The 27890-nt window shown below is 57.4% G+C and overlaps 1 protein-coding gene across 6 annotated transcripts in view; it reads left to right on the top strand.

Moving 5' to 3' along the window:
* The window catches only part of LOC129863356 (CXXC-type zinc finger protein 5-like), a 51692-nt gene extending 24873 nt beyond the window's left edge, over positions 1 to 26819 (top strand). For 5 of the 6 annotated variants that reach the window (XM_055935277.1, XM_055935278.1, XM_055935276.1 and 2 more), the window contains one exon: positions 25659 to 26819. In XM_055935277.1, the coding sequence (XP_055791252.1) occupies positions 25659 to 25703 (45 nt within the window). In that variant the 3' untranslated portion in view covers positions 25704 to 26819. The remainder of the gene's footprint in view (positions 1 to 25658) is intronic. The other variant, XM_055935281.1, reaches the window with a different exon arrangement.
* The last annotated feature ends 1071 nt before the right edge of the window (positions 26820 to 27890 follow it).

The raw sequence follows: 27890 nt of genomic DNA, 5'->3' as shown, positions 1-27890 counted from the left end.
GTCCTGAGGCGTTAGCGTGCTGAGGCCTTAGCGTGCCGAGGCCTTAGCGTGCCGAGGCGTTAGAGTGCCGAGGCGTTAGAGTGCCGAGGCCTTAGCGTGCCGAGGCGTTAGCGTGCTGAGGCCTTAGCGTCCTGAGGCGTTAGCGGGCTGAGGCGTTAGCGTGCTGAGGCCTTAGCGTGCCGAGGCCTTAGCGTGCCGAGGCGCTAGAGTGCCGAGGCGTTAGAGTGCCGAGGCGTTAGAGTGCCGAGGCCTTAGCGTGCCGAGGCCTTAGCGTGTCGAGGCCTTAGCGTGCCGAGGCGTTAGAGTGTCGAGGCCTTAGCGTGCCGAGGCCTTAGCGTGCCGAGGCGTTAGCGTGCCGAGGCGTTAGCGTGTCGAGGCGTTAGAGTGTCGAGGCGTTAGAGTGCTGAGGCGTTAGAGTGTCGAGGCGTCAGAGTGCCGAGGCGTTAGAGTGCCGAGGCGTCAGCGTGCCGAGGCGTTAGAGTGTCGAGGCGTTAGAGTGTCGAGGCGTTAGAGTGTCGAGGCGTTAGAGTGCCGAGGCGTTAGAGTGCCGAGGCGTTAGAGTGCCGAGGCCTTAGAGTGCCGAGGCGTTAGAGTGCCGAGGCGTTAGAGTGCCGAGGCGTTAGAGTGCCGAGGCGTTAGAGTGCCGAGGCGTTAGAGTGCCGAGGCCTTAGCGTGTCGAGGCGTTAGAGTGTCGAGGCGTTAGAGTGCCGAGGCGTTAGAGTGCCGAGGCGTTAGAGTGTCGAGGCGTTAGAGTGTCGAGGCGTTAGAGTGCCGAGGCGTTAGAGTGCCGAGGCGTTAGAGTGCCGAGGCCTTAGCGTGTCGAGGCGTTAGAGTGTCGAGGCGTTAGTGTGCCGAGGCGTTAGAGTGCCGAGGCGTTAGAGTGCCGAGGCGTTAGAGTGCCGAGACGTTAGAGTGCCGAGACGTTAGGCGTTGTAGTGCCGAGGCTTTAGAGTGCTGAGGCCTTAGCGTGTCGAGGCGTTAGAGTGCTGAGGCGTTAGAGTGCTGAGGCGTTAGAGTGCTGAGGCCTTAGCGTGTCGAGGCGTTAGAGTGCTGAGGCGTTAGAGTGCTGAGGCGTTAGAGTGCTGAGGCCTTAGCGTGTCGAGGCGTTAGAGTGCCGAGGCGTTAGAGTGCTGAGGCGTTAGAGTGCTGAGGCGTTAGAATGTCGAGGCGTTAGAGTGCTGAGGCGTTAGAGTGTCGAGGCCTTAGCGTGTCGAGGCATTAGAGTGCCGAGGCGTTAGAGTGTCGAGGCGTTAGAGTGCCGAGGCGTTAGAGTGCCGAGGCGTCAGCGTGCCGAGGCGTTAGAGTGTCGAGGCGTTAGAGTGTCGAGGCGTTAGAGTGTCGAGGCGTTAGAGTGCCGAGACGTTAGAGTGCCGAGGCGTTAGAGTGCCGAGGCGTTAGAGTGCCGAGGCGTTAGAGTGCCGAGGCCTTAGCGTGTCGAGGCGTTAGAGTGTCGAGGCGTTAGTGTGCCGAGGCGTTAGAGTGCCGAGGCGTTAGAGTGCCGAGGCGTTAGAGTGCCGAGACGTTAGAGTGCCGAGACGTTAGGCGTTGTAGTGCCGAGGCTTTAGAGTGCTGAGGCCTTAGCGTGTCGAGGCGTTAGAGTGCTGAGGCGTTAGAGTGCTGAGGCGTTAGAGTGCTGAGGCCTTAGCGTGTCGAGGCGTTAGAGTGCTGAGGCGTTAGAGTGCTGAGGCGTTAGAGTGTCGAGGCGTTAGAGTGCCGAGGCGTTAGAGTGCCGAGGCGTTAGAGTGCCGAGGCCTTAGCGTGTCGAGGCGTTAGAGTGTCGAGGCGTTAGAGTGCCGAGGCGTTAGAGTGCCGAGGCGTTAGAGTGCCGAGGCGTTAGAGTGCCGAGGCCTTAGCGTGTCGAGGCGTTAGAGTGTCGAGGCGTTAGAGTGCCGAGGCGTTAGAGTGCCGAGGCGTTAGAGTGCCGAGGGGTTAGAGTACCGAGGCGTTAGAGTGCCGAGACGTTAGAGTGCCGAGACGTTAGGCGTTGTAGTGCCGAGGCGTTAGAGTGCTGAGGCCTTAGCGTGTCGAGGCGTTAGAGTGCTGAGGCGTTAGAGTGCTGAGGCGTTAGAGTGCTGAGGCCTTAGCGTGTCGAGGCGTTAGAGTGCTGAGGCGTTAGAGTGCTGAGGCGTTAGAGTGCTGAGGCCTTAGCGTGTCGAGGCGTTAGAGTGCCGAGGCGTTAGAGTGCTGAGGCGTTAGAGTGCTGAGGCGTTAGAGTGTCGAGGCGTTAGAGTGCCGAGGCGTTAGAGTGTCGAGGCCTTAGCGTGCCGAGGCCTTAGCGTGCCGAGGCCTTAGCGTGCCGAGGCGTTAGAGTGCCGAGGCCTTAGCGTACCGAGGCGTTAGCGTGCCGAGGCCTTAGCGTGCCGAGGCCTTAGCGTGCCGAGGCGTTAGCGTGCCGAGGCCTTAGCGTGTCGAGGCCTTAGCGTGCGGAGGCCTTAGCGTGCCGAGGCGTTAGAGTGCCGAGGCCTTAGCGTGCCGAGGCCTTAGCGTGCCGAGGCGTTAGCGTGCCGAGGCCTTAGCGTTCCGAGGCGTTAGCGTGCCGAGGCCTTAGCGTGCCGAGGCGTTAGAGTGCCGAGGCGTTAGAGTGCTGAGGCCTTAGCGTGCCGAGGCGTTACAGTGCTGAGGCGTTAGAGCGCCGAGTCGTTAGAGCGCCGAGGCGTTAGAGTGCTGAGGCGTTAGAGTGCCGAGGCGTTAGAGTGCCGAGGCGTTAGAGTGCTGAGGCGTTAGAGTGCTGAGGCGTTAGCGTGCTGAGGCCTTAGCGTGCCGAGGCCTTAGCGTCCTGAGGCGTTAGCGTGCTGAGGCCTTAGCGTGCCGAGGCCTTAGCGTGCCGAGGCGTTAGAGTGCCGAGGCGTTAGAGTGCTGAGGCCTTAGCGTGCCGAGGCGTTAGCGTGCTGAGGCCTTAGCGTCCTGAGGCGTTAGCGGGCTGAGGCGTTAGCGTGCTGAGGCCTTAGCGTGCCGAGGCCTTAGCGTGCCGAGGCGCTAGAGTGCCGAGGCGTTAGAGTGCCGAGGCGTTAGAGTGCCGAGGCCTTAGCGTGCCGAGGCCTTAGCGTGTCGAGGCCTTAGCGTGCCGAGGCGTTAGAGTGTCGAGGCCTTAGCGTGCCGAGGCCTTAGCGTGCCGAGGCGTTAGCGTGCCGAGGCGTTAGCGTGCCGAGGCGTTAGCGTGTCGAGGCGTTAGAGTGTCGAGGCGTTAGAGTGCTGAGGCGTTAGAGTGTCGAGGCGTTAGAGTGCCGAGGCGTTAGAGTGCCGAGGCGTCAGCGTGCCGAGGCGTTAGAGTGTCGAGGCGTTAGAGTGTCGAGGCGTTAGAGTGTCGAGGCGTTAGAGTGCCGAGACGTTAGAGTGCCGAGGCGTTAGAGTGCCGAGGCGTTAGAGTGCCGAGGCGTTAGAGTGCCGAGGCGTCAGCGTGCCGAGGCGTTAGAGTGTCGAGGCGTTAGAGTGTCGAGGCGTTAGAGTGTCGAGGCGTTAGAGTGCCGAGACGTTAGAGTGCCGAGGCGTTAGAGTGCCGAGGCGTTAGAGTGCCGAGGCGTTAGAGTGTCGAGGCGTTAGAGTGCCGAGGCGTTAGAGTGCCGAGGCGTTAGAGTGCCGAGGCCTTAGCGTGTCGAGGCGTTAGAGTGTCGAGGCGTTAGAGTGCCGAGGCGTTAGAGTGCCGAGGCGTTAGAGTGTCGAGGCGTTAGAGTGTCGAGGCGTTAGAGTGCCGAGGCGTTAGAGTGCCGAGGCCTTAGCGTGTCGAGGCGTTAGAGTGTCGAGGCGTTAGTGTGCCGAGGCGTTAGAGTGCCGAGGCGTTAGAGTGCCGAGGCGTTAGAGTGCCGAGACGTTAGAGTGCCGAGACGTTAGGCGTTGTAGTGCCGAGGCTTTAGAGTGCTGAGGCCTTAGCGTGTCGAGGCGTTAGAGTGCTGAGGCGTTAGAGTGCTGAGGCGTTAGAGTGCTGAGGCCTTAGCGTGTTGAGGCGTTAGAGTGCTGAGGCGTTAGAGTGCTGAGGCGTTAGAGTGCTGAGGCCTTAGCGTGTCGAGGCGTTAGAGTGCCGAGGCGTTAGAGTGCTGAGGCCTTAGCGTGTCGAGGCGTTAGAGTGTCGAGGCGTTAGAGTGCCGAGGCGTTAGAGTGCCGAGGCGTTAGAGTGTCGAGGCGTTAGAGTGTCGAGGCGTTAGAGTGCCGAGGCGTTAGAGTGCCGAGGCGTTAGAGTGCCGAGGCCTTAGCGTGTCGAGGCGTTAGAGTGTCGAGGCGTTAGTGTGCCGAGGCGTTAGAGTGCCGAGGCGTTAGAGTGCCGAGGCGTTAGAGTGCCGAGACGTTAGAGTGCCGAGACGTTAGGCGTTGTAGTGCCGAGGCGTTAGAGTGCTGAGGCCTTAGCGTGTCGAGGCGTTAGAGTGCTGAGGCGTTAGAGTGCTGAGGCGTTAGAGTGCTGAGGCCTTAGCGTGTCGAGGCGTTAGAGTGCTGAGGCGTTAGAGTGCTGAGGCGTTAGAGTGCTGAGGCCTTAGCGTGTCGAGGCGTTAGAGTGCCGAGGCGTTAGAGTGCTGAGGCGTTAGAGTGCTGAGGCGTTAGAATGTCGAGGCGTTAGAGTGCTGAGGCGTTAGAGTGTCGAGGCCTTAGCGTGTCGAGGCATTAGAGTGCCGAGGCGTTAGAGTGTCGAGGCGTTAGAGTGCCGAGGCGTTAGAGTGCCGAGGCGTCAGCGTGCCGAGGCGTTAGAGTGTCGAGGCGTTAGAGTGTCGAGGCGTTAGAGTGTCGAGGCGTTAGAGTGCCGAGACGTTAGAGTGCCGAGGCGTTAGAGTGCCGAGGCGTTAGAGTGCCGAGGCGTTAGAGTGCCGAGGCCTTAGCGTGTCGAGGCGTTAGAGTGTCGAGGCGTTAGTGTGCCGAGGCGTTAGAGTGCCGAGGCGTTAGAGTGCCGAGGCGTTAGAGTGCCGAGACGTTAGAGTGCCGAGACGTTAGGCGTTGTAGTGCCGAGGCTTTAGAGTGCTGAGGCCTTAGCGTGTCGAGGCGTTAGAGTGCTGAGGCGTTAGAGTGCTGAGGCGTTAGAGTGCTGAGGCCTTAGCGTGTCGAGGCGTTAGAGTGCTGAGGCGTTAGAGTGCTGAGGCGTTAGAGTGTCGAGGCGTTAGAGTGCCGAGGCGTTAGAGTGCCGAGGCGTTAGAGTGCCGAGGCCTTAGCGTGTCGAGGCGTTAGAGTGTCGAGGCGTTAGAGTGCCGAGGCGTTAGAGTGCCGAGGCGTTAGAGTGCCGAGGCGTTAGAGTGCCGAGGCGTTAGAGTGCCGAGGCCTTAGCGTGTCGAGGCGTTAGAGTGTCGAGGCGTTAGAGTGCCGAGGCGTTAGAGTGCCGAGGCGTTAGAGTGCCGAGGGGTTAGAGTACCGAGGCGTTAGAGTGCCGAGACGTTAGAGTGCCGAGACGTTAGGCGTTGTAGTGCCGAGGCGTTAGAGTGCTGAGGCCTTAGCGTGTCGAGGCGTTAGAGTGCTGAGGCGTTAGAGTGCTGAGGCGTTAGAGTGCTGAGGCCTTAGCGTGTCGAGGCGTTAGAGTGCTGAGGCGTTAGAGTGCTGAGGCGTTAGAGTGCTGAGGCCTTAGCGTGCCGAGGCCTTAGCGTGCCGAGGCGCTAGAGTGCCGAGGCGTTAGAGTGCCGAGGCGTTAGAGTGCCGAGGCCTTAGCGTGCCGAGGCCTTAGCGTGTCGAGGCCTTAGCGTGCCGAGGCGTTAGAGTGTCGAGGCCTTAGCGTGCCGAGGCCTTAGCGTGCCGAGGCGTTAGCGTGCCGAGGCGTTAGCGTGCCGAGGCGTTAGCGTGTCGAGGCGTTAGAGTGCCGAGACGTTAGAGTGCCGAGACGTTAGGCGTTGTAGTGCCGAGGCTTTAGAGTGCTGAGGCCTTAGCGTGTCGAGGCGTTAGAGTGCTGAGGCGTTAGAGTGCTGAGGCGTTAGAGTGCTGAGGCCTTAGCGTGTTGAGGCGTTAGAGTGCTGAGGCGTTAGAGTGCTGAGGCGTTAGAGTGCTGAGGCCTTAGCGTGTCGAGGCGTTAGAGTGCCGAGGCGTTAGAGTGCTGAGGCCTTAGCGTGTCGAGGCGTTAGAGTGTCGAGGCGTTAGAGTGCCGAGGCGTTAGAGTGCCGAGGCGTTAGAGTGTCGAGGCGTTAGAGTGTCGAGGCGTTAGAGTGCCGAGGCGTTAGAGTGCCGAGGCGTTAGAGTGCCGAGGCCTTAGCGTGTCGAGGCGTTAGAGTGTCGAGGCGTTAGTGTGCCGAGGCGTTAGAGTGCCGAGGCGTTAGAGTGCCGAGGCGTTAGAGTGCCGAGACGTTAGAGTGCCGAGACGTTAGGCGTTGTAGTGCCGAGGCGTTAGAGTGCTGAGGCCTTAGCGTGTCGAGGCGTTAGAGTGCTGAGGCGTTAGAGTGCTGAGGCGTTAGAGTGCTGAGGCCTTAGCGTGTCGAGGCGTTAGAGTGCTGAGGCGTTAGAGTGCTGAGGCGTTAGAGTGCTGAGGCCTTAGCGTGTCGAGGCGTTAGAGTGCCGAGGCGTTAGAGTGCTGAGGCGTTAGAGTGCTGAGGCGTTAGAATGTCGAGGCGTTAGAGTGCTGAGGCGTTAGAGTGTCGAGGCCTTAGCGTGTCGAGGCATTAGAGTGCCGAGGCGTTAGAGTGTCGAGGCGTTAGAGTGCCGAGGCGTTAGAGTGCCGAGGCGTCAGCGTGCCGAGGCGTTAGAGTGTCGAGGCGTTAGAGTGTCGAGGCGTTAGAGTGTCGAGGCGTTAGAGTGCCGAGACGTTAGAGTGCCGAGGCGTTAGAGTGCCGAGGCGTTAGAGTGCCGAGGCGTTAGAGTGCCGAGGCCTTAGCGTGTCGAGGCGTTAGAGTGTCGAGGCGTTAGTGTGCCGAGGCGTTAGAGTGCCGAGGCGTTAGAGTGCCGAGGCGTTAGAGTGCCGAGACGTTAGAGTGCCGAGACGTTAGGCGTTGTAGTGCCGAGGCTTTAGAGTGCTGAGGCCTTAGCGTGTCGAGGCGTTAGAGTGCTGAGGCGTTAGAGTGCTGAGGCGTTAGAGTGCTGAGGCCTTAGCGTGTCGAGGCGTTAGAGTGCTGAGGCGTTAGAGTGCTGAGGCGTTAGAGTGTCGAGGCGTTAGAGTGCCGAGGCGTTAGAGTGCCGAGGCGTTAGAGTGCCGAGGCCTTAGCGTGTCGAGGCGTTAGAGTGTCGAGGCGTTAGAGTGCCGAGGCGTTAGAGTGCCGAGGCGTTAGAGTGCCGAGGCGTTAGAGTGCCGAGGCGTTAGAGTGCCGAGGCCTTAGCGTGTCGAGGCGTTAGAGTGTCGAGGCGTTAGAGTGCCGAGGCGTTAGAGTGCCGAGGCGTTAGAGTGCCGAGGGGTTAGAGTACCGAGGCGTTAGAGTGCCGAGACGTTAGAGTGCCGAGACGTTAGGCGTTGTAGTGCCGAGGCGTTAGAGTGCTGAGGCCTTAGCGTGTCGAGGCGTTAGAGTGCTGAGGCGTTAGAGTGCTGAGGCGTTAGAGTGCTGAGGCCTTAGCGTGTCGAGGCGTTAGAGTGCTGAGGCGTTAGAGTGCTGAGGCGTTAGAGTGCTGAGGCCTTAGCGTGCCGAGGCCTTAGCGTGCCGAGGCGCTAGAGTGCCGAGGCGTTAGAGTGCCGAGGCGTTAGAGTGCCGAGGCCTTAGCGTGCCGAGGCCTTAGCGTGTCGAGGCCTTAGCGTGCCGAGGCGTTAGAGTGTCGAGGCCTTAGCGTGCCGAGGCCTTAGCGTGCCGAGGCGTTAGCGTGCCGAGGCGTTAGCGTGCCGAGGCGTTAGCGTGTCGAGGCGTTAGAGTGTCGAGGCGTTAGAGTGCTGAGGCGTTAGAGTGTCGAGGCGTTAGAGTGCCGAGGCGTTAGAGTGCCGAGGCGTCAGCGTGCCGAGGCGTTAGAGTGTCGAGGCGTTAGAGTGTCGAGGCGTTAGAGTGTCGAGGCGTTAGAGTGCCGAGACGTTAGAGTGCCGAGGCGTTAGAGTGCCGAGGCGTTAGAGTGCCGAGGCGTTAGAGTGCCGAGGCGTCAGCGTGCCGAGGCGTTAGAGTGTCGAGGCGTTAGAGTGTCGAGGCATTAGAGTGTCGAGGCGTTAGAGTGCCGAGACGTTAGAGTGCCGAGGCGTTAGAGTGCCGAGGCGTTAGAGTGCCGAGGCGTTAGAGTGCCGAGGCGTTAGAGTGTCGAGGCGTTAGAGTGCCGAGGCGTTAGAGTGCCGAGGCGTTAGAGTGCCGAGGCCTTAGCGTGTCGAGGCGTTAGAGTGTCGAGGCGTTAGAGTGCCGAGGCGTTAGAGTGCCGAGGCGTTAGAGTGTCGAGGCGTTAGAGTGTCGAGGCGTTAGAGTGCCGAGGCGTTAGAGTGCCGAGGCCTTAGCGTGTCGAGGCGTTAGAGTGTCGAGGCGTTAGTGTGCCGAGGCGTTAGAGTGCCGAGGCGTTAGAGTGCCGAGGCGTTAGAGTGCCGAGACGTTAGAGTGCCGAGACGTTAGGCGTTGTAGTGCCGAGGCTTTAGAGTGCTGAGGCCTTAGCGTGTCGAGGCGTTAGAGTGCTGAGGCGTTAGAGTGCTGAGGCGTTAGAGTGCTGAGGCCTTAGCGTGTCGAGGCGTTAGAGTGCTGAGGCGTTAGAGTGCTGAGGCGTTAGAGTGCTGAGGCCTTAGCGTGTCGAGGCGTTAGAGTGCCGAGGCGTTAGAGTGCCGAGGCCTTAGCGTGTCGAGGCGTTAGAGTGTCGAGGCGTTAGAGTGCCGAGGCGTTAGAGTGCCGAGGCGTTAGAGTGTCGAGGCGTTAGAGTGTCGAGGCGTTAGAGTGCCGAGGCGTTAGAGTGCCGAGGCGTTAGAGTGTCGAGGCGTTAGAGTGCTGAGGCGTTAGAGTGCTGAGGCGTTAGAGTGCTGAGGCCTTAGCGTGTCGAGGCGTTAGAGTGCCGAGGCGTTAGAGTGCTGAGGCGTTAGAGTGCTGAGGCGTTAGAGTGTCGAGGCGTTAGAGTGCTGAGGCGTTAGAGTGTCGAGGCCTTAGCGTGTCGAGGCATTAGAGTGCTGAGGCCTTAGCGTGTCAAGGCGTTAGAGTGCTGAGGCCTTAGCGTGCCGAGGCGTTACAGTGCTGAGGCGTTAGAGCGCCGAGGCGTTAGAGTGCCGAGGCGTTAGAGTGCCGAGGCGTTAGAGTGCTGAGGCGTTAGAGCGCTGAGGCGTTACAGTGCCGAGGCGTTAGAGCGTCGAGGCGTTAGAGCGCCGAGGCCTTAGCGTGCCGAGGCCTTAGCGTGCCGAGGCCTTAGCGTGCCGAGGCGTTAGAGTGCCGAGGCCTTAGCGTACCGAGGCGTTAGCGTGCCGAGGCCTTAGCGTGCCGAGGCCTTAGCGTGCCGAGGCGTTAGCGTGCCGAGGACTTAGCGTGTCGAGGCCTTAGTGTGCCGAGGTGTTAGCGTGCCGAGGCCTTAGCGTGCCGAGGCCTTAGCGTGCCGAGGCCTTAGCGTGTCGAGGCCTTAGCGTGCCGAGGCCTTAGCGTGCCGAGGCGTTAGAGTGCCGAGGCCTTAGCGTGCCGAGGCCTTAGCGTGCCGAGGCGTTAGCGTGCCGAGGCCTTAGCGTTCCGAGGCGTTAGCGTGCCGAGGCCTTAGCGTGCCGAGGCGTTAGAGTGCCGAGGCGTTAGAGTGCCGAGGCGTTAGCGTGCCGAGGCGTTAGAGTGCCGAGGCCTTAGCGTGCCGAGGCCTTAGCGTTCCGAGGCGTTAGCGTGCCGAGGCCTTAGCGTGCCGAGGCGTTAGAGTGCCGAGGCGTTAGAGTGCCGAGGCGTTACAGTGCCGAGGCGTTAGAGTGCCGAGGCGTTAGAGTGTCGAGGCGTTAGAGTGCCGAGGCGTTAGAGTGCCGAGGCGTTAGAGTGTCGAGGCGTTAGAGTGCCGAGGCGTTAGAGTGCCGAGGCGTTAGAGTGCCGAGGCGTTAGAGTGCCGAGGCGTTAGAGTTTCGAGGCGTTAGAGTGTCGAGGCGTTAGAGTGTCGAGGCGTTAGAGTGCCGAGGCGTTAGAGTGCCGAGGCGTTAGAGTGCCGAGGCGTTAGAGTGCCGAGGCGTTAGAGTGCCGAGGCGTTAGAGTGTCGAGGCGTTAGAGTGCCGAGGCCTTAGCGTGCCGAGGCCTTAGCGTGCCGAGGCCTTAACGTGCCGAGGCGTTAGAGTGCCGAGGCCTTAGCGTACCGAGGCGTTAGCGTGCCGAGGCCTTAGCGTGCCGAGGCCTTAGCGTGCCGAGGCGTTAGCGTGCCGAGGACTTAGCGTGTCGAGGCCTTAGTGTGCCGAGGTGTTAGCGTGCCGAGGCCTTAGCGTGCCGAGGCCTTAGCGTGCCGAGGCCTTAGCGTGTCGAGGCCTTAGCGTGCCGAGGCCTTAGCGTGCCGAGGCGTTAGAGTGCCGAGGCCTTAGCGTGCCGAGGCCTTAGCGTGCCGAGGCGTTAGCGTGCCGAGGCCTTAGCGTTCCGAGGCGTTAGCGTGCCGAGGCCTTAGCGTGCCGAGGCGTTAGAGTGCCGAGGCGTTAGAGTGCCGAGGCGTTAGCGTGCCGAGGCGTTAGAGTGCCGAGGCGTTAGAGGGCCGAGGCGTTAGAGTGCCGAGGCGTTAGAGTGTCGAGGCGTTAGAGTGCTGAGGCGTTAGAGTGCCGAGGCGTTAGAGTGCCGAGGCGTCAGCGTGCCGAGGCGTTAGAGTGTCGAGGCGTTAGAGTGTCGAGGCGTTAGAGTGCCGAGGCGTTAGAGTGCCGAGGCGTTAGAGTGCCGAGGCGTTAGAGTGCCGAGGCGTTAGAGTGCCGAGGCGTTAGAGTGCCGAGGCCTTAGCGTGTCGAGGCGTTAGCGTGTCGAGGCGTTAGAGTGCCGAGGCGTTAGAGTGCCGAGGCGTTAGAGTGCCGAGGCGTTAGAGTGCCGAGACGTGAGAGTGCCGAGACGTTAGAGTGCCGAGAAGTTAGAGTGCCGAGGCGTTAGAGTGCCGAGGCGTTAGAGTGCCGAGGCGTTAGAGTGCCGAGGCGTTAGAGTGCCGAGGCGTTAGAGTGCCGAGGCTTTAGAGTGCCGAGGCGTCAGAGTGCCGAGGCGTCAGAGTGCCGAGGCGTCAGAGTGCCGAGGCGTCAGAGTGCCGAGGCGTCAGAGTGCCGAGGCGTTAGAGTGCCGAGGCGTTAGAGTGCCGAGGCCTTAGCGTGTCGAGGCGTTAGCGTGTCGAGGCGTTAGAGTGCCGAGGCGTTAGAGTGCCGAGGCGTTAGAGTGCCGAGGCGTTAGAGTGCCGAGACGTGAGAGTGCCGAGACGTTAGAGTGCCGAGACGTTAGAGTGCCGAGGCGTTAGAGTGCCGAGGCGTTAGAGTGCCGAGGCGTTAGAGTGCCGAGGCGTTAGAGTGCCGAGGCGTTAGAGTGCCGAGGCTTTAGAGTGCCGAGGCGTCAGAGTGCCGAGGCGTCAGAGTGCCGAGGCGTCAGAGTGCCGAGGCGTCAGAGTGCCGAGGCGTTAGAGTGCCGAGGCCTTAGCGTGTCGAGGCGTTAGAGTGCTGAGGCTTTAGAGTGGTGAGGCTTTAGAGTGCTGAGGCGTTAGAGTGCTGAGGCCTTAGCGTGTCGAGGCGTTAGAGTGCCGAGGCGTTAGAGTGCCGAGGCGTTAGAGTGCCGAGGCGTTAGAGTGCCGAGGCGTTAGAATGCCGAGGCGTTAGAATGCCGAGGCGTTAGAATGCTGAGGCGTTAGAGTGTCGAGGCCTTAGCGTGTCGAGGCATTAGAGTGCTGAGGCCTTAGCGTGTCGAGGCGTTAGAGTGCTGAGGCCTTAGCGTGCCGAGGCGTTACAGTGCTGAGGCGTTAGAGCGCCGAGGCATTAGAGTGCTGAGGCGTTAGAGTGTCGAGGCGTTAGAATGCTGAGGCGTTAGAGTGTCGAGGCCTTAGCGTGTCGAGGCATTAGAGTGCTGAGGCCTTAGCGTGTCGAGGCGTTAGAGTGCTGAGGCCTTAGCGTGCCGAGGCGTTACAGTGCTGAGGCGTTAGAGCGCCGAGGCGTTAGAGCGCCGAGGCGTTAGAGTGCTGAGGCGTTAGAGTGCCGAGGCGTTAGAGTGCCGAGGCGTTAGAGTGCCGAGGCGTTAGAGTGCCGAGGCCTTAGCGTGTCGAGGCGTTAGAGTGTCGAGGCGTTAGAGTGCCGAGGCGTTAGAGTGCCGAGGCGTTAGAGTGTCGAGGCGTTAGAGTGTCGAGGCGTTAGAGTGCCGAGGCGTTAGAGTGCCGAGGCGTTAGAGTGCCGAGGCCTTAGCGTGTCGAGGCGTTAGAGTGTCGAGGCGTTAGTGTGCCGAGGCGTTAGAGTGCCGAGGCGTTAGAGTGCCGAGGCGTTAGAGTGCCGAGGCGTTAGAGTGCCGAGACGTTAGAGTGCCGAGACGTTAGGCGTTGTAGTGCCGAGGCTTTAGAGTGCTGAGGCCTTAGCGTGTCGAGGCGTTAGAGTGCTGAGGCGTTAGAGTGCTGAGGCGTTAGAGTGCTGAGGCCTTAGCGTGTCGAGGCGTTAGAGTGCTGAGGCGTTAGAGTGCTGAGGCGTTAGAGTGCTGAGGCCTTAGCGTGTCGAGGCGTTAGAGTGCCGAGGCGTTAGAGTGCTGAGGCGTTAGAGTGCTGAGGCGTTAGAGTGTCGAGGCGTTAGAGTGCTGAGGCGTTAGAGTGTCGAGGCCTTAGCGTGTCGAGGCATTAGAGTGCCGAGGCGTTAGAGTGTCGAGGCGTTAGAGTGCCGAGGCGTTAGAGTGCCGAGGCGTCAGCGTGCCGAGGCGTTAGAGTGTCGAGGCGTTAGAGTGTCGAGGCGTTAGAGTGTCGAGGCGTTAGAGTGCCGAGACGTTAGAGTGCCGAGGCGTTAGAGTGCCGAGGCGTTAGAGTGCCGAGGCGTTAGAGTGCCGAGGCGTTAGAGTGTCGAGGCGTTAGAGTGCCGAGGCGTTAGAGTGCCGAGGCGTTAGAGTGCCGAGGCCTTAGCGTGTCGAGGCGTTAGAGTGTCGAGGCGTTAGAGTGCCGAGGCGTTAGAGTGCCGAGGCGTTAGAGTGCCGAGGCGTTAGAGTGCCGAGGCGTTAGAGTGCCGAGGCCTTAGCGTGTCGAGGCGTTAGAGTGTCGAGGCGTTAGAGTGCCGAGGCGTTAGAGTGCCGAGGCGTTAGAGTGCCGAGGCGTTAGAGTACCGAGGCGTTAGAGTGCCGAGACGTTAGAGTGCCGAGACGTTAGGCGTTGTAGTGCCGAGGCGTTGGAGTGCTGAGGCCTTAGCGTGTCGAGGCGTTAGAGTGCTGAGGCGTTAGAGTGCTGAGGCGTTAGAGTGCTGAGGCCTTAGCGTGTCGAGGCGTTAGAGTGCTGAGGCGTTAGAGTGCTGAGGCGTTAGAGTGCTGAGGCCTTAGCGTGTCGAGGCGTTAGAGTGCCGAGGCGTTAGAGTGCTGAGGCGTTAGAGTGCTGAGGCGTTAGAGTGCCGAGGCGTTAGAGTGCTGAGGCGTTAGAGTGTCGAGGCCTTAGCGTGTCGAGGCGTTAGAGTGCTGAGGCCTTAGCGTGTCGAGGCGTTAGAGTGCTGAGGCCTTAGCGTGCCGAGGCGTTACAGTGCTGAGGCGTTAGAGCGCCGAGGCGTTAGAGTGCCGAGGCGTTAGAGTGCCGAGGCGTTAGAGTGCTGAGGCGTTAGAGTGCCGAGGCGTTAGAGTGCCGAGGCGTCAGCGTGCCGAGGCGTTAGAGTGTCGAGGCGTTAGAGTGTCGAGGCGTTAGAGTGTCGAGGCGTTAGAGTGCCGAGACGTTAGAGTGCCGAGGCGTTAGAGTGCCGAGGCGTTAGAGTGCCGAGGCGTTAGAGTGCCGAGGCGTTAGAGTGTCGAGGCGTTAGAGTGCCGAGGCGTTAGAGTGCCGAGGCGTTAGAGTGCCGAGGCCTTAGCGTGTCGAGGCGTTAGAGTGTCGAGGCGTTAGAGTGCCGAGGCGTTAGAGTGCCGAGGCGTTAGAGTGCCGAGGCGTTAGAGTGCCGAGGCCTTAGCGTGTCGAGGCGTTAGAGTGTCGAGGCGTTAGAGTGCCGAGGCGTTAGAGTGCCGAGGCGTTAGAGTGCCGAGGCGTTAGAGTACCGAGGCGTTAGAGTGCCGAGACGTTAGAGTGCCGAGACGTTAGGCGTTGTAGTGCCGAGGCGTTAGAGTGCTGAGGCCTTAGCGTGTCGAGGCGTTAGAGTGCTGAGGCGTTAGAGTGCTGAGGCGTTAGAGTGCTGAGGCCTTAGCGTGTCGAGGCGTTAGAGTGCTGAGGCGTTAGAGTGCTGAGGCGTTAGAGTGCTGAGGCCTTAGCGTGTCGAGGCGTTAGAGTGCCGAGGCGTTAGAGTGCTGAGGCGTTAGAGTGCTGAGGCGTTAGAGTGTCGAGGCGTTAGAGTGCTGAGGCGTTAGAGTGTCGAGGCCTTAGCGTGTCGAGGCATTAGAGTGCTGAGGCCTTAGCGTGTCGAGGCGTTAGAGTGCTGAGGCCTTAGCGTGCCGAGGCGTTACAGTGCTGAGGCGTTAGAGCGCCGAGGCGTTAGAGTGCCGAGGCGTTAGAGTGCTGAGGCGTTACAGTGCTGAGGCGTTAGAGCGCCGAGGCGTTAGAGCGCCGAGGCGTTAGAGCGCCGAGGCGTTAGAGCGTCGAGGCGTTAGAGCGCCGAGGCGTTAGAGCGCCGAGGCCTTAGCGTGTCGAGGCGTTAGAGTGTCGAGGCGTTAGAGTGCCGAGGCGTTAGAGTGCCGAGGCGTTAGAGTGCCGAGGCGTTAGAGTGCCGAGACGTGAGAGTGCCGAGACGTGAGAGTGCCGAGACGTTAGAGTGCCGAGAAGTTAGAGTGCCGAGGCGTTAGAGTGCCGAGGCGTTAGAGTGCCGAGGCGTTAGAGTGCCGAGGCGTTAGAGTGCCGAGGCGTTAGAGTGCCGAGGCGTCAGAGTGCCGAGGCGTCAGAGTGCCGAGGCGTCAGAGTGCCGAGGCGTCAGAGTGCCGAGGCGTCAGAGTGCCGAGGCGTTAGAGTGCCGAGGCCTTAGCGTGTCGAGGCGTTAGAGTGCTGAGGCTTTAGAGTGCTGAGGCTTTAGAGTGCTGAGGCGTTAGAGTGCTGAGGCGTTAGAGTGTCGAGGCGTTAGAGTGCTGAGGCGTTAGAGTGTCGAGGCCTTAGCGTGTCGAGGCATTAGAGTGCTGAGGCCTTAGCGTGTCGAGGCGTTAGAGTGCTGAGGCCTTAGCGTGCCGAGGCGTTACAGTGCTGAGGCGTTAGAGCGCCGAGGCGTTAGAGTGCCGAGGCGTTAGAGTGCCGAGGCGTTAGAGTGCTGAGGCGTTAGAGTGCTGAGGCGTTAGAGTGCTGAGGCGTTAGCGTGCTGAGGCCTTAGCGTGCCGAGGCCTTAGCGTCCTGAGGCGTTAGCGTGCTGAGGCCTTAGCGTGCCGAGGCCTTAGCGTGCCGAGGCGTTAGAGTGCCGAGGCGTTAGAGTGCTGAGGCCTTAGCGTGCCGAGGCGTTAGCGTGCTGAGGCCTTAGCGTCCTGAGGCGTTAGCGGGCTGAGGCGTTAGCGTGCTGAGGCCTTAGCGTGCCGAGGCCTTAGCGTGCCGAGGCGTTAGAGTGCCGAGGCCTTAGCGTGCCGAGGCCTTAGCGTGTCGAGGCCTTAGCGTGCCGAGGCGTTAGAGTGTCGAGGCCTTAGCGTGCCGAGGCCTTAGCGTGCCGAGGCTTTAGAGTGCCGAGGCGTTAGCGTGTCGAGGCGTTAGAGTGTCGAGGCGTTAGAGTGCTGAGGCGTTAGAGTGTCGAGGCGTTAGAGTGCCGAGGCGTTAGAGTGCCGAGGCGTCAGCGTGTCGAGGCGTTAGAGTGTCGAGGCGTTAGAGTGTCGAGGCGTTAGAGTGCCGAGGCGTTAGAGTGCCGAGGCGTTAGAGTGCCGAGGCGTTAGAGTGCCGAGGCGTTAGAGTGCCGAGGCGTTAGAGTGCCGAGGCGTTAGAGTGCCGAGGCGTTAGAGTGCCGAGGCCTTAGCGTGTCGAGGCGTTAGAGTGTCGAGGCGTTAGATTGCCGAGGCGTTAGAGTGTCGAGGCGTTAGAGTGTCGAGGCGTTAGAGTGCCGAGGCGTTAGAGTGTCGAGGCGTTAGAGTGTCGAGGCGTTAGAGTGTCGAGGCGTTAGAGTGCCGAGGCGTTAGAGTGTCGAGGCGTTAGAGTGCCGAGGCGTTAGAGTGCCGAGGCGTTAGATTGCCGAGGCGTTAGAGTGCCGAGGCGTTAGAGTGTCGAGGCGTTAGAGTGCCGAGGCTTTAGAGTGCCGAGGCGTTAGAGTGCCGAGGCGTTAGAGTGCCGAGGCGTCAGCGTGCCGAGGCGTCAGCGTGCCGAGGCGTTAGAGTGTCGAGGCGTTAGAGTGTCGAGGCGTTAGAGTGTCGAGGCGTTAGAGTGTCGAGGCGTTAGAGTGCCGAGGCGTTAGAGTGCCGAGGCGTTAGAGTGCCGAGGCGTTAGAGTGCCGAGGCGTTAGAGTGCCGAGGCGTTAGAGTGCCGAGGCGTTAGAGTGCCGAGGCCTTAGCGTGTCGAGGCGTTAGAGTGTCGAGGCGTTAGATTGCCGAGGCGTTAGAGTGTCGAGGCGTTAGAGTGTCGAGGCGTTAGAGTGCCGAGGCGTTAGAGTGCCGAGGCGTTAGAGTGTCGAGGCGTTAGAGTGTCGAGGCGTTAGAGTGCCGAGGCGTTAGAGTGTCGAGGCGTTAGAGTGCCGAGGCGTTAGAGTGCCGAGGCGTTAGATTGCCGAGGCGTTAGAGTGCCGAGGCGTTAGAGTGTCGAGGCGTTAGAGTGCCGAGGCGTTAGAGTGTCGAGGCGTTAGAGTGTCGAGGCGTTAGAGTGTCGAGGCGTTAGAGTGCCGAGGCGTTAGAGTGCCGAGGCGTTAGAGTGCCGAGGCGTTAGAGTGCCGAGGCGTTAGAGTGCCGAGGCGTTAGAGTGCCGAGGCCTTAGCGTGTCGAGGCGTTAGAGTGTCGAGGCCTTAGCGTGTCGAGGCGTTAGAGTGTCGAGGCGTTAGATTGCCGAGGCGTTAGAGTGTCGAGGCGTTAGAGTGTCGAGGCGTTAGAGTGCCGAGGCGTTAGAGTGTCGAGGCGTTAGAGTGTCGAGGCGTTAGAGTGTCGAGGCGTTAGAGTGCCGAGGCGTTAGAGTGCCGAGGCGTTAGATTGCCGAGGCGTTAGAGTGCCGAGGCTTTAGAGTGCCGAGGCGTTAGAGTGCCGAGGCGTTAGAGTGCCGAGGCGTCAGCGTGCCGAGGCGTTAGAGTGTCGAGGCGTTAGAGTGTCGAGGCGTTAGAGTGCCGAGGCGTTAGAGTGCCGAGGCGTTAGAGTGCCGAGGCGTTAGAGTGCCGAGGCGTTAGAGTGCCGAGGCCTTAGCGTGTCGAGGCGTTAGAGTGTCGAGGCGTTAGATTGCCGAGGCGTTAGAGTGTCGAGGCGTTAGAGTGTCGAGGCGTTAGAGTGTCGAGGCGTTAGAGTGCCGAGGCGTTAGAGTGTCGAGGCGTTAGAGTGTCGAGGCGTTAGAGTGTCGAGGCGTTAGAGTGCCGAGGCGTTAGAGTGTCGAGGCGTTAGAGTGCCGAGGCGTTAGAGTGCCGAGGCGTTAGATTGCCGAGGCGTTAGAGTGCCGAGGCGTTAGAGTGTCGAGGCGTTAGAGTGCCGAGGCTTTAGAGTGCCGAGGCGTTAGAGTGCCGAGGCCTTAGCGTGTCGAGGCGTTAGAGTGTCGAGGCGTTAGAGTGCCGAGGCGTTAGAGTGCCGAGGCGTTAGAGTACCGAGGCGTTAGAGTGCCGAGACGTTAGAGTGCCGAGACGTTAGGCGTTGTAGTGCCGAGGCGTTAGAGTGCTGAGGCCTTAGCGTGTCGAGGCGTTAGAGTGCTGAGGCGTTAGAGTGCTGAGGCGTTAGAGTGCTGAGGCCTTAGCGTGTCGAGGCGTTAGAGTGCTGAGGCGTTAGAGTGCTGAGGCGTTAGAGTGCTGAGGCCTTAGCGTGTCGAGGCGTTAGAGTGCCGAGGCGTTAGAGTGCTGAGGCGTTAGAGTGCTGAGGCGTTAGAGTGCTGAGGCGTTAGAGTGTCGAGGCGTTAGAGTGCTGAGGCGTTAGAGTGTCGAGGCCTTAGCGTGTCGAGGCATTAGAGTGCTGAGGCCTTAGCGTGTCGAGGCGTTAGAGTGCTGAGGCCTTAGCGTGCCGAGGCGTTACAGTGCCGAGGCGTTAGAGCGCCGAGGCGTTAGAGTGCCGAGGCGTTAGAGTGCCGAGGCGTGAGAGTGCCGAGACGTTAGAGTGCCGAGAAGTTAGAGTGCCGAGGCGTTAGAGTGCCGTGGCGTTAGAGTGCCGAGGCGTTAGAGTGCCGAGGCGTTAGAGTGCCGAGGCGTTAGAGTGCCGAGGCGTCAGAGTGCCGAGGCGTCAGAGTGCCGAGGCGTCAGAGTGCCGAGGCGTCAGAGTGCCGAGGCCTTAGCGTGTCGAGGCGTTAGAGTGCTGAGGCGTTAGAGTGTCGAGGCGTTAGAGTGCTGAGGCGTTAGAGTGTCGAGGCCTTAGCGTGTCGAGGCATTAGAGTGCTGAGGCCTTAGCGTGTCGAGGCGTTAGAGTGCTGAGGCCTTAGCGTGCCGAGGCGTTACAGTGCCGAGGCGTTAGAGCGCCGAGGCGTTAGAGCGCCGAGGCGTTAGAGCGCCGAGGCGTTAGAGCGCCGAGGCCTTAGCGCGCCGAGGCCTTAGCGTGCCGAGGCCTTAGCGTGCCGAGGCCTTAGCGTGCCGAGGCCTTAGCGTGCCGAGGCGTTAGAGTGCCGAGGCGTTAGAGTGCCGAGGCCTTAGCGTGCCGAGGCGTTAGAGTGCCGAGGCGTTAGAGTGCCGAGGCCTTAGCGTGCCGAGGCCTTAGCGTGCCGAGGCCTTAGCGTGCCGAGGCCTTAGCGTACCGAGGCGTTAGCGTGCCGAGGCCTTAGCGTGCCGAGGCCTTAGCGTCCTGAGGCGTTAGCGTGCTGAGGCCTTAGCGTGCCGAGGCCTTAGCGTGCCGAGGCGTTAGAGTGCCGAGGCGTTAGAGTGCCGAGGCCTTAGCGTGCCGAGGCGTTAGCGTGCTGAGGCCTTAGCGTCCTGAGGCGTTAGCGGGCTGAGGCGTTAGCGTGCTGAGGCCTTAGCGTGCCGAGGCCTTAGCGTGCCGAGGCGTTAGCGTGCCGAGGCGTTAGCGTGCCGAGGCGTTAGAGTGCCGAGGCGTTAGAGTGCCGAGGCCTTAGCGTGCCGAGGCCTTAGCGTGTCGAGGCCTTAGCGTGCCGAGGCGTTAGAGTGTCGAGGCCTTAGCGTGCCGAGGCCTTAGCGTGCCGAGGCGTTAGAGTGCCGAGGCGTAAGCGTGTCGAGGCGTTAGAGTGTCGAGGCGTTAGAGTGCTGAGGCGTTAGAGTGTCGAGGCGTTAGAGTGCTGAGGCGTTAGAGTGCTGAGGCGTTAGAGTGCTGAGGCGTTAGAGTGCTGAGGCGTTAGAGTGCTGAGGCGTTAGAGTGTCGAGGCGTTAGAGTGCCGAGGCGTTAGAGTGCCGAGGCGTTAGAGTGTCGAGGCGTTAGAGTGACGAGGCGTTAGAGTGCCGAGGCGTTAGAGTGCCGAGGCGTTAGAGTGCCGAGGCGTTAGAGTGCCGAGGCGTTAGAGTGCCGAGGCGTTAGAGTGCCGAGGCGTTAGAGTGCCGAGGCCTTAGCGTGTCGAGGCGTTAGAGTGTCGAGGCGTTAGAGTGCCGAGGCGTTAGAGTGTCGAGGCGTTAGAGTGTCGAGGCGTTAGAGTGTCGAGGCGTTAGAGTGCCGAGGCCTTAGCGTGTCGAGGCGTTAGAGTGTCGAGGCGTTAGAGTGCCGAGGCGTTAGAGTGTCGAGGCGTTAGAGTGCCGAGGCGTTAGAGTGCCGAGGCGTTAGAGTACCGAGGCGTTAGAGTGCCGAGACGTTAGAGTGCCGAGACGTTAGGCGTTGTAGTGCCGAGGCGTTAGAGTGCTGAGGCCTTAGCGTGTCGATGCGTTAGAGTGCTGAGGCGTTAGAGTGCTGAGGCGTTAGAGTGCTGAGGCGTTAGAGTGCTGAGGCCTTAGCGTGTCGAGGCGTTAGAGTGCTGAGGCGTTAGAGTGCTGAGGCGTTAGAGTGCTGAGGCCTTAGCGTGCCGAGGCGTTAGAGTGCTGAGGCGTTAGAGTGCTGAGGCGTTAGAGTGTCGAGGCGTTAGAGTGCTGAGGCGTTAGAGTGCTGAGGCGTTAGAGTGCTGAGGCGTTAGAGTGTCGAGGCCTTAGCGTGTCGAGGCGTTAGAGTGCTGAGGCCTTAGCGTGTCGAGGCGTTAGAGTGCTGAGGCCTTAGCGTTCCGAGGCGTTACAGTGCTGAGGCGTTAGAGCGCCGAGGCGTTAGAGTGCTGAGGCGTTAGAGTGCCGAGGCGTTAGAGTGCCGAGGCGTTAGAGTGCCGAGGCGTTAGAGTGCTGAGGCGTTAGAGTGCCGAGGCCTTAGCGTGCCGAGGCGTTAGCGTGCTGAGGCCTTAGCGTGCCGAGGCGTTAGAGTGCCGAGGCGTTAGAGTGCTGAGGCCTTAGCGTGCCGAGGCCTTAGCGTGCCGAGGCCTTAGCGTGCCGAGGCCTTAGCGTGCCGAGGCCTTAGCGTACCGAGGCGTTAGCGTGCTGAGGCCTTAGCGTGCCGAGGCCTTAGCGTCCTGAGGCGTTAGCGTGCTGAGGCCTTAGCGTGCCGAGGCCTTAGCGTGCCGAGGCGTTAGAGTGCCGAGGCGTTAGAGTGCCGAGGCCTTAGCGTGCCGAGGCGTTAGCGTGCTGAGGCCTTAGCTTCCTGAGGCGTTAGCGTGCTGAGGCCTTAGCGTGCCGAGGCCTTAGCGTGCCGAGGCGTTAGAGTGCCGAGGCGTTAGAGTGCCGAGGCGTTAGAGTGCCGAGGCCTTAGCGTGCCGAGGCCTTAGCGTGTCGAGGCCTTAGCGTGTCGAGGCCTTAGAGTGTCGAGGCCTTAGCGTGCCGAGGCCTTAGCGTGCCGAGGCGTTAGAGTGTCGAGGCCTTAGCGTGCCGAGGCCTTAGCGTGCCGAGGCCTTAGCGTGCCGAGGCGTTAGCGTGCTGAGGCCTTAGCGTGCCGAGGCGTTAGAGTGCCGAGGCGTTAGAGTGCCGAGGCCTTAGCGTGCCGAGGCCTTAGCGTGCCGAGGCCTTAGCGTGCCGAGGCGTTAGAGTGCCGAGGCGTTAGAGTGCCGAGGCCTTAGCGTGCCGAGGCCTTAGCGTGTCGAGGCCTTAGCGTGCCGAGGCGTTAGAGTGTCGAGGCCTTAGCGTGCCGAGGCCTTAGCGTGCCGAGGCGTTAGCGTGCCGAGGCCTTAGCGTGCCGAGGCGTTAGAGTGCCGAGGCGTTAGAGTGCCGAGGCCTTAGCGTGCCGAGGCCTTAGCGTGCCGAGGCCTTAGCGTGCCGAGGCCTTAGCGTGCCGAGGCGTTAGCGTGCCGAGGCCTTAGCGTGCCGAGGCCTTAGCGTCCTGAGGCGTTAGCGTGCTGAGGCCTTAGCGTGCCGAGGCCTTAGCGTGCCGAGGCGTTAGAGTGCCGAGGCGTTAGAGTGCCGAGGCCTTAGCGTGCCGAGGCGTTAGCGTGCTGAGGCCTTAGCGTCCTGAGGCGTTAGCGTGCTGAGGCCTTAGCGTGCCGAGGCCTTAGCGTGCCGAGGCGTTAGAGTGCCGAGGCGTTAGAGTGCCGAGGCCTTAGCGTGCCGAGGCCTTAGCGTGCCGAGGCGTTAGCGTGCTGAGGCCTTAGCGTTCTGAGGCGTTAACGTGCTGAGGCCTTAGCGTGCCGAGGCCTTAGCGTGCCGAGGCGTTAGAGTGCCGAGGCGTTAGAGTGCCGAGGCGTTAGAGTGCCGAGGCGTTAGAGTGCCGAGGCCTTAGCGTGCCGAGGCCTTAGCGTGCCGAGGCCTTAGCGTGTCGAGGCCTTAGCGTGCCGAGGCGTTAGAGTGTCGAGGCCTTAGCGTGCCGAGGCCTTAGCGTGCCGAGGCGTTAGAGTGTCGAGGCCTTAGCGTGCCGAGGCCTTAGCGTGCCGAGGCGTTAGAGTGCCGAGGCGTTAGCGTGTCGAGGCGTTAGAGTGTCGAGGCCTTAGCGTGCCGAGGCGTTAGAGTGCTGAGGCCTTAGCGTGCCGAGGCGTTAGAGTGTCGAGGCCTTAGCGTGCCGAGGCGTTAGAGTGCTGAGGCCTTAGCGTGTCGAGGCCTTTGCCACTACACACCTTGCTGCCTGGAGATGTCTGGATTTATTTTTGGAACGCTACGTTTGAAGGGAAATAAATAAAGCCCACGAGATACACTTCCTTTCTACTACATCTGCGTCTGAGTTTTCACCACTAGTCTCAGTCTCACGGTTGTTGTTTGCTCTGTCGGTGAGAGAGAGAAGTATAGGTTTTATGTCAACTTGAGTTTATATTTGTTTGGTAATGTGTTTGTTTTAATGCTAGTGTGTTTCTGTACTCTGGTCTGCCTTGGTTTGGTTTGGTTTTGTGGATATGTGTTAGTTTATTTGTTAAAACCTGTTCTGTCTGTTCTGTCTTGTCTGTTCTGTCTGTTCTGTCTGTTCTGTCTGTTCTGTATGTCTGTTCTGTCTGTTCTGTCTGTTCTGTCTGTTCTGTCTGTTCTGTATGTCTGTTCTGTCTGTTCTGTCTGTTCTGTATGTCTGTTCTGTCTTGTCTGTTCTGTCTGTTCTGTATGTCTGTTCTGTCTGTTCTGTCTGTTCTGTATGTCTGTTCTGTCTGTTCTGTCTTTCTGTCTGTACTGTCTGTTCTGTCTTGTCTGTTCTGTCTGTTCTGTATGTCTGTTCTGTCTGTTCTGTCTGTTCTGTCTTTCTGTCTGTTCTGTCTTGTCTGTTCTGTCTGTTCTGTCTGTTCTGTCTGTTTTGTCTGTTCTGTATGTCTGTTCTGTCTTGTCTGTTCTGTCTTTCTGTCTGTTCTGTCTGTCTGTTCTGTCTTGTCTGTTCTGTCTTTCTGTCTGTTCTGTCTGTTCTGTCTTGTCTGTTCTGTCTGTTCTGTTCTGTCTTTCTGTCTGTTCTGTCTGTTCTGTCTTTCTGTCTGTTCTGTCTTGTCTGTTCTGTATGTCTGTTCTGTCTGATCTGTCTGCATGTCTGTTCTGTCTGTCTGTCTGTTCTTCTGTCCGTCCTTTCTGTCTGTTCCGTCTGTCTGTTCCGTCTGTCTGTTCTGTCTGTTCTGTCTGTCTGTCTGTTCTGTCTGTCTGTCTGTCTGTCTGTCTGTCTGTCTGTCTGTCTGTCTGTCTGTCTGTCTGTCTGTGTTGAGGCATCATGGTGAGAGGACAGATCCAGCCGACCCACTACAGGTATTAAATGTGTGGTGACATGACATGGCCAGTTTGAGGCATGCAGACACTGAGCCAGAGAGCTTTCACTGAGTGGTGTTACCCCCTCACACAGACATGCAGACTGACACAGACACACACAGGCATGCAGACTGACACAGACACACACAGACATGCAGACTGACACAGACACACACAGGCATGCAGACTGACACAGAGACACACAGGCATGCAGACTGACACAGAGACACACAGGCATGTAGACTGACACAGACACACACAGGCATGCAGACTGACACAGAGACACACAGGCATGCAGACTGACACAGAGACACACAGACATGCAGACTGACACAGAGACACACAGGCATGCAGACTGACACAGAGACACACAGGCATGCAGACTGACACAGAGACACACAGGCATGCAGACTGACACAGAGACACACAGGCATGCAGACTGACACAGACACACACAGGCATGCAGACTGACACAGAGACACACAGGCATGCAGACTGACACAGAGACACACAGGCATGCAGACTGACGCAGAGACACACAGGCATGCAGACTGACACAGAGACATACTGATCAGTAGGCATGTTGCCAGGCAGACACAGAAACTAGTAGGAGTAGGACAGACAAGTACAGTCAGACAGACATACAGAAATACAGACATAGAAATACAGACACAGACATACAGACACAGACAGACAGACAGCAGTGGAGTTATTAACTCTCTTAGCCAACCTATGAGATGGGAGGGGAGACTTGACATCACAGTCACAGGTGAAAGGGTTCTTGTTACCAGTGGACCTGGGGCTGTCCAATGGGAAGTGATTGATGGGAGTATTTAGCCTAATGCTCTGCTCTAAAGAGAATGTTCCCCTATGGGCTGGTCCTGGATCAGCTGTCCCTAACAGAGTCACACTATGTCAGAACAAATAAGATAGCAAATTAGATACTGGAGCCACATTTCAGAGTATGAAATGTTCTGCTAACCATGCTAGAGCAAGGCTAGCAGGCCCCTGGGTTGGGGAAGTGTAGGCTAAATGCAACGTCTATTGAGGAACGTAACAGCAACATATTCATAGTAAAATCAATAAACAGAGATTGAGATGGTGGACATTGAAATGGATGCCTGGAAAGGATCGTGACCTTGGGAGCCCCTTCCCCCTTAGCCAGACGTGACAAACAATCATGTTTATGCAGAATGGAGGTCACAGGTGTTGGCTCAGATTGTTTTTCCTTTAATAAGTCACTGGTGAGTTCACAATGAAAAAGGTATGGAGCCTAGCATCTAGGTGCCTGAGTGTCATAGGTGAAAGGTCATTAGTGAGGTGCTTATGGCCCTTGCACCACCTTGACCTCCTTGCTTTTTTAGTGTTGTGAATATTCCAAAGTGAAAATGATATGACAGAAGAGAAAAGTTGATTATGTTAAATACTATTTTATTTCTCTCCTCGTCCTCCTCCTCTCTCTTTCTTTCCACCCCCTCTCTCTTTCTTGTGTCTCTCTTTCTCTCCTCCCCCTTACTCTTTCTCTCTTCCTCCTCGCCCTCTCTCTTTCTATACCCTGATGAAGACAGCCTGAGTGTCGAAATGTAGTTTATAAAATGATTGTATCTGAGGTCCTAGAGTGTGCGACTCTCCTTTTCTTTTCAAATACTATTTTCCCCGTATTCTGAATTGTTTTGTGTAGTCTGTGATTTATTTTAAGTTACTACATTGACATCGACTGATAAAACACAAAGCTAGCTGTAGCATCAGCTTTGTGGTTTATCAGTGTGATAAGTATATTGTTCTTGTGCTATTTTATGTATGTAAGTGTGTGTGAGGAAGTGAGTGTGTGTGTGGGTGTGTGAGTGTTTTTCGAGCTGCCCTTGACTGGCTCCAGGCAGCGCTAGCTAACATGTGAGATTCTGTGCCGCAGTAGAGTTGTGCTTCTCAGAACGCCAGCCGTGCTGCAGCTCCGAGGGCTGAGCCGAGCTTGAGCCCCAGCGGTCCTCTATCTTATGACTGGCAGGCGACCACTCAACCCCTGCAGCTGCATTGCTTTGGTGCCTGCCCTGCCTAGTGCAATGCAATCAGAGCTAGAGATCCCACTCTGAGAGAAGAGTGAGGGAGGAACAGAGAGAGCAGTGTCACCAGTGAGAGCGCTGGGGTGTCATGGGAGATGGACGTGACTGCGTGGTGACTAAATAATAAATGTGCCATATCAGGTTTCGTATGGAGCCAGGGCCATGGCTGTTGACGGCCAGAGCGAGGGGTACGGGATGGCGGGGGATATGTCTGTGTGGGATGCAGTGATTTCCATGATAGTGCTTGCAGGCCAGAGAGAGAGAGAGAGAGAGAGAGAGAGAGAAGGAGAGAGAGAGAGAGAGAGAGAGAGAGAGAGAGAGAGAGAGAGAGAGAGAGAGAGAGAGAGAGAGAGAGAGAGGGTGTCTGTTAATGTGTTTGATGTGGAGATTTGATGAGCATGTTGTTGTCTGAATCTATTCAATAATTAGACTGGGGGAGAAAAATGTCCAGAGAGAGAGGAGAGAGAGAGAAACTGCAGACGTTGCAGTTTAGAATGGGTCTAGGGATGTGTTATCTTCTCCAAGCTGCGTCCACTAACCCTCTCCTTCTCTCTTCTCTCTCTTCGTCTTTTTTTTTCTCTAAGAAGGTGATGCTTCCTACAGGAGCAGCATTCCGGTGGTTCCAGTAAGACTCTGACCCTCCTCCACTCTAACCCCTACCTACACAAACCCAAAGCTCTGCGATCAAGTGCAATGCCAACTCTCGCTTCGATTGTATCGGGCATGGACACAGGCTGACAAGAAAACAAACAAACATCAAATAAAAAGATGTTTAAAAAATTATGAAACAGGAATGATACAAAATAATCAACTGAGTAATGGATGCACCTAATTATTCCTTGAACCAAAAATTAAATATAAAGAAAATAATCTATGGCAACTTTCATTCATTCCCTTTTCTATGTTCCCATTTTGGTACATTTTGTCCTGTTTCCAGCAGGTCTTTTCTGTCTCAGACATGGAACTGTTCATTGCCAAACAGAAATGACTGACTGAGTGTTGGACAATCAACACATGTCTGTGTTTGGTGTTAATGTTGTTCACGTGTGGAAAGATACAGTACTTGTGTAGAGAATGTACATTTATGGCTATATTTTAAAACTAGTGGCTAATGGCAGGCACTATTGTAATTTAGCACCATTGTTCTTATCTAAACCCTTGTCTATTTTATGATTTATATTGTTGCAAGAATATAGTTTGAAACGGATCAATGGTTGTCTTTTAAAAGAAAAAGGAAATGTTTCAAAATGTAAAAATCCATATTTCTGATTCAAATGAAAAAGCAACTCTCATCCTATGGGGCAGAAGTCTAGGGGACTCTTTAGCAGGATGATGCTAACCTCCAGAGAACTCACTGGAATCTCCCCAACCAACCAACCAACCAACTAACTAACCAACCAACCAACCAACCAACCAACCAACCAACCAACCAACCGTGTTTTCCTCGCCTGTATTTCCAAGCTTTTTATTTAGTGAAACTGGCAGCCTTACGTTCCTGTGGCCCTAGCGACTGTGTCTGGCATGAGGAGGACAGAGGGTGACATCACTAGGAGGCACTTGTTCTGAGTCTACCCATTTGAACGCACTGAAACATGAATTTATTTGTACTTTTTATTTGTTAATTTTTAAAAATTATGTTGCTGGTAGCTACATCTTTTAAAAACAACAGCGATGTTTGTATTCATTTAGAAAATTGGACTGGTTTTGTGAATAAAAACGAATGCATGTATTTGTGTAAACATTTACAGTTCTGATGTTTGTCTACTTGTCTTTGCATGTTTTTGTCCCCTAAAACAGCGGGTGAAGTATGAAAATGTCCGGTAAATCTTTCAAATTTGTTCCCTTTTCATATCATTGGATGCTATAATTAAAAAAAAATATTGGGCGAGAAATACAAATCATTAAAGCAGAAGGAGGAAATGGTGTGTTTCATTCAGATGTTTCCTGTTGCTCTAGCATAGATACCCAATACAAACAACAGTGGTAGTGACAGGGTAGGAACCAACGTTTTGGTGAGTAGGGCAGGGGGCCCTAATTAGTGTTCCTCATGCAAGAGTGTTGTACTTGAAGGTTCTATGTAGAGATAGTGTGGAGTTGTTGTACTTGAAGGTTCTATGTAGAGATAGTGTGGAGTTGTTGTACTTGAAGGTTCTATGTAGAGATAGTGTGGAGTTGTTGTACTTGAAGGTTCTATGTAGAGATAGTGTGGAGTTGTTGTACTTGAAGGTTCTATGTAGAGATAGTGTGGAGTTGTTGTACTTGAAGGTTCTATGTAGAGATAGTGTGGAGTTGTTGTACTTGAAGGTTCTATGTAGAGATAGTGTGGAGTTGTACTTGAAGGTTCTATGTAGAGATAGTGTGGAGTTGTTGTACTTGAAGGTTCTATGTAGAGATAGTGTGGAGTTGTACTTGAAGGTTCTATGTAGAGATAGTGTGGAGTTGTTGTACTTTAAGGTTCTATGTAGAGATAGTGTGGAGTTGTTGTACTTGAAGGTTCTATGTAGAGATAGTGTGGAGTTGTTGTACTTGAAGGTTCTATGTAGAGATAGTGTAGAGTTGTTGTACTTGAATGTTCTATGTAGAGATAGTGTGGAGTTGTTGTACTTGAAGGTTCTATGTAGAGATAGTGTGGAGTTGTTGTACTTGAAGGTTCTATGTAGAGATAGTGTGGAGTTGTTGCACTTGAAGGTTCTATGTAGAGATAGTGTGGAGTTGTTGCACTTGAAGGTTCTATGTAGAGATAGTGTGGAGTTGTACTTGAAGGTTCTATGTAGAGATAGTGTGGAGTTGTACTTGAAGGTTCTATGTAGAGATAG

This window comes from Salvelinus fontinalis, chromosome 10 (genome assembly GCF_029448725.1).
Source record: "Salvelinus fontinalis isolate EN_2023a chromosome 10, ASM2944872v1, whole genome shotgun sequence".
NCBI classification, from domain to species: Eukaryota; Metazoa; Chordata; class Actinopteri; order Salmoniformes; family Salmonidae; genus Salvelinus; species Salvelinus fontinalis.
Note: the sequence above shows the minus strand (reverse complement) of the source record. Positions and strands in the feature narration are given on the sequence as shown.